Source organism: Egretta garzetta, unplaced genomic scaffold (genome assembly GCF_000687185.1).
Source record: "Egretta garzetta isolate BGI_Z169 unplaced genomic scaffold, ASM68718v1 scaffold1, whole genome shotgun sequence".
Classification (NCBI taxonomy): Eukaryota; Metazoa; Chordata; class Aves; order Pelecaniformes; family Ardeidae; genus Egretta; species Egretta garzetta.
In genome coordinates this window covers 1,789,660-1,797,549 of record NW_009258542.1, presented here as the reverse complement: position 1 = coordinate 1,797,549, position 7,890 = coordinate 1,789,660, and the positions used below count along the sequence as shown (strand labels likewise).

Genomic DNA, 7,890 nt, shown 5'->3' with positions numbered 1-7,890 from the left:
GGAGGAGGGACACAGCTTATTTTCACAATAATTCTACCTGAAGGAAGTTTATGATCCCATGGGTTTTTTGTTTGTTTTTTTCCAGCTGCAAGATTTGAATTCCCAGAAGCAACAGACGTACACCATTTTGGATCTAATGAAAACACGAAATATCCTAACTATCACAATTATGTCAGTGATTCTTTGGTAAGCAAGCGTGGTTCAGGGGTATGTAAGCATAAAAGTAGCAAAACAGTTAAAAACTGCTCTGTGAACACTGAAGGTATTCTGAAGAGACAGGGACAAAACCAGCTTAAAAACCAACGACCTGCTAGCTGAAGCAACAAAATTTGGGTTAGGTATATTCTTCATTTCAGTAACAGCCTAGAAAGGCATCTGAGTTGTTGTTTCTTTCTGAAGCAATCAGGCATATCCTGAACTGAGCAAGAATCAGATCAGCTGGCAATGATGTGTAGGAATCCTGCCTGATGCTGGGCCTTCGGGAATCCTCATCTGACTGCAGCAAAGTCTTCTAAGGGGAATGAGGGAATGAGTCATGCCCTGTCCCCCAGTCGGAGAACTGCTGCCCAGGGCTCGGAACACCTCCATGCCTGACTTATGGGGAGAATCTTCCTATCTCTTTTGTATTGCCTCTTAAAGGGATAAAGCTGCCTTTGAAGTTCTGAGATTTCCCTGGGTTTTCCTGCTAGCTTACTCTGTCTGCCTGCCATCTTGAGCTTGATTTTGCACTAGCTGAAGCTGTACCATTTGATTAAATGGTTGTCATTTTATTTTACTGGAAATCTCAGTGAAGCTGTAATTGCTCAGAAGAGAGAAAATGGAGAGGGTAACTTATAGCCTGCCAGATGCTTAAAAGTGAGGTTTAAATTAGTGCACGTACCTACAGTGTCCTAACCAATAAGTTCCCTCAAGTGCTTTGGAGCTAAGTAAGTCTATTTGCTGCCTTATTTAACAATGTTCCTGTGCTTTAGTGAGGCAAAGCCTTGGAGTTCAGTCCACTGAGCTGCCAGTGCGTACAAGCTAATGCAGCTTTTTGGGTCGAAGGATGACTTGGCTAATATTTAAGCCAGATTCACTTGCCCATCACCAAGCACAGTGCTACAAATACACTGAGAAAGGAACTTGAGCAGAAAAGAGCTCCAAAAAGGAAAGTAATGCTGGTTCTTTCCAGACATGTCAGTACAGTTTCCATACACTGTTGTTTTCCATCCAAATGCTGACTCTCAGCTTTAATTGGAAGTGAGCTAGAGAGTTGAGACTTCTTCTGATCTGCTTGGAGTAGGTCAACAGCGAGTTCCTAGGCGCAGCAAATTTTGCATGTGTGGTTGTAGAAATCAAATACCTGTTTGAACAGCATTTCTGGTAGCACAAAGCATCTGAGGGAAACAGTGGCAGCATGTGATCCATTCCATATGCTGAAGGGCTTTTGACCACATGCTAAATTAAGTTTTATGGTAGGCAGAAAGAGTCAAAGATGTGCCACTGACTTACACAGTCTTACCTCTTCTTGCAGAAAAGTGTTCAGTTGATTTGGACAATTTTTCCACTATTTTTACCTTGCATGTCAGTTGCCTAAATTCCTTTTAATTAATTTCCCAAAATGTAAAGCATCCTGTGCTGATTCACAGCAATGTTTTCCAACCCATAGTATACCAGTGGTATATTCTGTGTTATGAAGTGAAAGATCTCATAAAAGTTCTGTAAAAGGGGAGAGTTGCAGATAGCTGTGTATCACCTTTACGTATTGCTGAGTGTTCTGCTAATTTTAAATAGTGGGCCTTTAAATTAATGCCTTTGCTGGGTTTGCATCAGGGAGGAGAAAGTTTGGCTTCTCCTCACCCTGGGATGTGTAAATACCCCTGAAGTTTTCCTAGAGCGTGTGTAACTGTGTCAAGGTTTGCCAATAAGCTAAGGCAAAGGGCTACTGAAAGTGAGTTCCAGCAAACGCAGTTTGTATATAAAAATAACCCCTCGGAGCAAGGGCTGTGTATTGCACAGCATTGTGGAAAACACCGCGTAACTCCTTTTGAGAAGAATAGCTCTAGTTGGCAGGGCACACGGAGCAGCAGGGGGGTGACTTCATACCTTCCCAGGTACACTAGGCAACTTATTTTAAGCAATTGGACCGTGAAGGCTCCTCCCATGTGAAGTGGGGAGGAGGAAGAGCTAATCTTTGGTCATTGATCCACTTCGTTCTGTGCAGTGATTTTGCTCCGGGTTCTGCTATAGCACAGATGCTGAAGGAGATGAAGTGCTTAGCGTTCTGTGCCTCACCGTTGCACCTGGACACATCCTGACCCAGTGCCTGTTATTTCCTTGTTTGCCACGTGTTAGTTGTTGGTGAAGCATAACCCCCTCTTCCCCACATCTCCCCAAGGCACGACAGGATTTCTCTCCAAGGGCAGCTGTGTGTTTCCCTTGATCACGTGGAAGCCCGTTCTCATCTGGCAGTGGCACGGTTAACATGGCAGCATTCCCAGCCACCAAGCTCTGTCCTGCTACACTGACCAGCTCAGGCACTGAGCCATGCAAGCGTGACTTGGATGCTGTGCAGCCACCTTGGGGCATGGCAGAGAAAATCACGTATTGTTTGGGTCTGCCAGGATGCCATATTCCTCCTCTCTGACTTTATACACAAAGCATGGAGGGTAATGACCCAGAAACAAATGTTCTCCACCCGGAGCTCCCTGGTAAACATAATAAAAAGCTACTGTAAGCCTCAGCAGCAGTAAAATTCAGTAGTCCAAACTTTCTGGCTAAGGCTATAACTACTAGTGATAGGAAGTGCTGTATCACGGCATTGTGAATGAGTATCACTTTTCTCCCAGGGGTGACCTGAAGTATGGGGGCATACATGAGAAGTAGTCAGCTCCTCTCCATCAGCGTGACTAACAGAGACAAATGGGGTGCCTAAAAGTGACAAACAACCAGAGCTTCCTTGCAAGATCTGAATGAGAGTGGGATGAACAGTTGCAAAGTCACGCAATGGCATCAGAAAAGAAGTTATGACCACTATAGCTGCAAGACCATCCAGCCTGTGCCTCAGCAAGGCTAGCAACAGCTCTGGAGTTACCCGGTTGTGTTAATGCTGAATGGGATTTTTTTTGTTATTGTTAATCTATTTTTATTCCTTGAATTCAAGAGAAATGTAAAAGATAAAAAGCATCGGTACCATGTGAGTGTTACCTTGCTATTTCTGAAGTCAGCACTTAAGATGCTTCAAGAAGAATCTGGCAGGCAGTGAATTTGCCTTACATAGTGATTTCTGTGCTTAACAGAGGTTCATGGCAACCTCAGGAAGAAGAGAAAATTGTCTGATCCCGTTATTCTGCTTCTTTCAGGATGATAATCTCTGTTGGTTATTTTGGACTTTCTCTCGACACACCTAACTTGCATGGAGATGTCTATGTGAACTGCTTCCTCTCAGCAGTGATTGAAGTTCCAGCCTACATTATTTCCTGGCTGCTGCTTCGCAATCTCCCTCGACGGTATTCAATGGCTGCTGCGTTATTCTTGGGAGGCTGTGTTCTTCTCTTCATTCAGCTGGTGCCTTCACGTATGGAATCGTTAGTTGATCTCAAATACGTATGATAGATGAAGTGCAGTACCATGCACTGGGCAGATGTAGAGGAAAAGTGTCCTAAGGGGACTAAATACAGATACTCATTCCCTGTCCTTGCCCCTCTTCCTTGGTTCTCAGTGCTGCTGCACAGGGAGCTCACACAACATGGCTGTTCAGATACATTTTTTTAAAGGTGGGTCATTGGCTTTGTGGTCTGTTGGGATCAGCTCTGTAGTCCAGTTTTGCTTTAGTGTACATCCTGGCAAGGTGCCCTGTTAAGGTCCAAGTGTAAAACCAGGACTAAACCAACCAGCATTTGGTAAGCAGAGGTTACCAAGAGGCTGAAGAACTTACCAAACAACTGTCTCTCTGTGGCTTGGTTAAACAGTTCTATTCAAGGGAGTCATTGTGGAAGCATTTTCGATAAGCAAAAAGCTTGTACCGAATTAGTGTTGATCGTTAACGTTTGACAATTGGAAAGGAGGACAAAATAACATTTATTGGATATCAAACCATATGTATCTTTAAGTCAGATTAAGAGGGTTATGGACTCTTACTGGTAATGATGTTGAATATGATGGGGGGATGTTGTTGCTTAGTACTTGTTTACATATTAAAGAATAAACAAAAGCGAATGCACAAGGAGTGCCTTGCTCATTTCATACAGGTAATGCACACATTGCATTCTCTTTCTCCGGTCCTTTGAGTCAATTGGACACTGATACGATCTGGTTTGATTTTCAAATCTAACTGTCCCAGTTAAAGTCAGCCCAGCTTTCTCTAATTAAATTATTGACTTGTAGCTAGGAATGTTAATGAAAAACCAAAGCAGGAAACCAAAAATAACTTGTTTCAAATGTTTAATTTCGTTTACCTTACTAAAAAGGGACATATGGCATTGATGGCAATAGCAGAGATCTGGCCCCTGATATCTGATAAGACCTCTCCAGTTCTTGCTCTCCTTATTTTTTTACTTGGCAGGAAGCCCCATTCTCAAGGAAATGAAAATGTTGAGTCCTAGTAATTCAAAGATAAACAAATAAATAAAAAATGTTGCCCATGCTTGTAAACATGTACAGGGAAAAAAAAGACACCAGATACTGGGATTAATTAGACAGGAGTTATACAAACACAGCGGAATTAAGAGATACCACGAATTGTCAGCTTTACTGTGTTTTGATTTCAGATATGCGTGTGCTATCTATTCTACTGGTGATGTTGGGGAAATTTGGGATCACATCTGCCTTTTCAATCGTTTATGTTTACACGGCTGAGCTCTACCCAACAGTAGTGAGAAACATGGGAGTGGGAGCAAGTTCCATGGCCTCCAGACTGGGCAGCATCCTCTCGCCTTACTTCGTTTACCTTGGTAAGTTAACTCATCGGTGCCTGTGCTGGGGAGGTGCTGGGGTGGGAAGCGATGCTTTTTACCCAGATCAGCGTCCTGCCTCTGTGGGTCGTTGGGATTTTCTGACTCTTCTTTGTTTCCAAGGTCCAGGTGTGTTGTGACACTGCAGGTAAAAATGGGGTCTCGACATCTCTGAGCAATGGTCATAACATAGAGAAATTGGGGTTTATGCCCTGTTGAAGAGATGCTCTGAAGACTCACAATCTTACTGATTCAGTAGGGACAGTTCTTATAGATACTATTTCCCAGTCTCTTGAGTTCCTAAAACCACACTGAAAACAACATATGCTTCGAATGCCAAACTGTGAGGGGGTTTGGTTTGTTTGCTTTTTACTGAAAGGATAAATCATGCACAGATAAAACCCTGTACCTAGGTACAGACATTATCAAAGACTTAGGGCTGATGCTTTTTTGTGTGTGTGTATTCTGCTAGGTGCCTATGATCGGTTCCTGCCTTACATCCTGATGGGGAGCCTGACTGTGCTATCAGGAATTCTGACGCTATTTCTGCCGGAAAGCTATGGTATGCCTCTTCCGGACACGATTGAGCAAATGCTGTTGGTGAAAGGGTAAGTGTTGCCTTCTGATCATAACACATCTGTTCTCTGTTCTGAGAGGGGGAGTGGGCTTGCCTGGGTACTGTCAGAGGGAGGGACTGGTTTCCGTAGCGGTTAGTGCTCTGTTGAAGATATAAGAGCTTGGCTGGAATCCTGGGCCCTCTTCCTAAGTGTGTATGTCGGTATGGACATCTCTCTGCTCCAAATTGATCATTTTACCCTGAGGACAGAATAAAAGTACACATAAGGAATGCATTTGTAAAAGTGTATTGCTTTACATACTTGCTTTTAAAGGTATAGGGACACTTTCTGGGTTATAATAATATATCTTTCTAGGTTCTGAAAGTCAGGTAAGTACTGGTGAAGGGTCGAACTCTTCCAATTTAGTTCAACTGACCTAAAAAGGCATCGAGAGATTCAGCCTTTTGCCACAGCTCTGACTGGAGATGGCACATAAACATACACCTGGTGTAAGAAAGGGCCCTGTCTAACAGAAGTCAATAGGATATTAAAATCAGGAGGCTGTAACATCAAACAGAGCTCAGGAGAGCAAAGATTTTCTTCTCTCTGTTCTCTCATCTATCTTTTAAGTCATCTTCTTTTTTTTTTCTTTCTTTTTTTTTTTTTTTTTCTCCCAGATTAGAATACAGGCCTGCATCTAGTAGCACAAGGGATTCCAAGGAGGAAGAAGAAAATCCAGAGATTTTTAAAAGCACAGCTTTTTGATGGAACTTCTGTGTGCTTCTTGGTGGAATGAAAGTTAAATGGACCTTTCTTCTAAAATTCATTCTAGAAAGGGCTAGTGGCAACACTTGTTTCCTGTAATTTTAACTTTATTTATTAATTTAAACACTGTGTTCTGTACATTCTCTTTTATATGAACATAAATACTGCATAACCTTCAATGAGATTTTTCAGCCACAGTTGTTTTAATGCAGTAGTACCACGGAACAGTATCTGATCGATCCGTTGTAACTTTAAGTGTAGAGTTCAGCTGAAAGATACTTGAAAATGAGTTCAAGGGCTGGCAGGGTACCTGGATTCCTCAGTGAACCTTCTCCAGAGCTAATGCACATCAAGAAGTAAAAATTGCCAGAAGAAACTGCTAATTGGTTTTGATTCCTTGACTTCTGTCTCTGGACAGGAAACTTATTTATTATAGTGAAGGTTATGAGAACGTGCCTCTCTGCAGTCTTACTCAAATGACTTTGCACATGCTGAATTTGTTACCAAATTCAGAAAGATGCAAAGAAAGATTTTGAGAATTAATTCTAACTTCATATGTTTTAACTCAGCATAGATTGAAAGGATTGTCTTGCACAAAACATTTGTAGCACTGAAGTTTTGCTCACAAAATTCACTTGATTCCAATGCTGATTTTCAACTGTACCTGTGTGGTGAAGTTGTTTACACCTGACCCTGGATGTGGCCTGCTTCCAGGCTGTATTTATTTTAAATGATGCAAAAGGTTTCATCTGTGTGTGGAGGGAGCGGTATTAGTTTGGGGCTCTTCCATTTCGATGTGTGTTGGAAGTTTTATGTCTAAATTGTTTTAATGTCTTCTGTGTAATTTGATGGAAATAATTCTGCTGTCTTCTGTGCTTTTCACACAAGTGCACGTACTCACGCACACAATTAATATATTTAGAGCTAAATTGTTATGCTAATCTGTGCCACTGCATTGACCTCACGGTGGGGCATACAAAGAACAAAATTCAGAATGTATTTCTCAAGTGCCAACTGTACAATCACTGTGAGGTCTGGTATTTCACTTAGCTCATGTAATCAGTGAATGGTTTTCAAATTGTTCTAAAGAAAAAAAACCAAACCTTGTTGACAGTCTGCCAAGAGATTGTTCTTTGGGTCACAAAAGCACCTGCAGCATTACCTGTGTTTCTTTAAATACACACAATATATATGTACACTCGGTCTCATTTGTGCTGTTCTGATCATGCGTTACATCACGTTTCACAGATGTGAGTGGTGGAAGACTTCTCTCTTGTGGCACTTGTTTGTGTGTGATCTGTCTTGTAGAGACTTAATAAACAGAACCTAAACCTTTGTAGCCAAAGCTGTTAGGGGCCTTATTCTCTGCTGCGGCAGCTGGTCGTGGAATTTTTGCATTTTCCTACTGTATTTAAATACATCGGTGGCATCGGCTGATTCCAGTCTTTTGTTAACCAGTGCCCCATGTTCTGTCCATGATAACCAGCTCTAGCAGTGGGACTCATGTGCTGGTGTGTGCCCTCCAGGCTGCTTGTCTTAAAAACAAGAAAGTAGGAAAAAGCCTGTATAGACTACAGTGGTTTGCCTTTTTTTTTTTTTTTTTAAAACCTTCCCCCCCACATTTTGAGCTTTATTGT

At 42.1% G+C, this 7,890-nt stretch overlaps 1 protein-coding gene across 3 annotated transcripts in view; it reads left to right on the top strand.

The window, feature by feature from the left end:
* Positions 1–7,849, top strand: part of LOC104133758 (solute carrier family 22 member 5) — an 18,045-nt gene extending 10,196 nt beyond the window's left edge. For all 3 annotated transcript variants that reach the window (XM_035902485.1, XM_035902498.1, XM_035902491.1), the window contains 5 exons: positions 86–186; positions 3,342–3,556; positions 4,749–4,931; positions 5,404–5,539; positions 6,166–7,849. In XM_035902485.1, the coding sequence (XP_035758378.1) occupies positions 86–186; positions 3,342–3,556; positions 4,749–4,931; positions 5,404–5,539; positions 6,166–6,253 (723 nt within the window). In that variant the 3' untranslated portion in view covers positions 6,254–7,849. The remainder of the gene's footprint in view (positions 1–85; positions 187–3,341; positions 3,557–4,748; positions 4,932–5,403; positions 5,540–6,165) is intronic.
* The last annotated feature ends 41 nt before the right edge of the window (positions 7,850–7,890 follow it).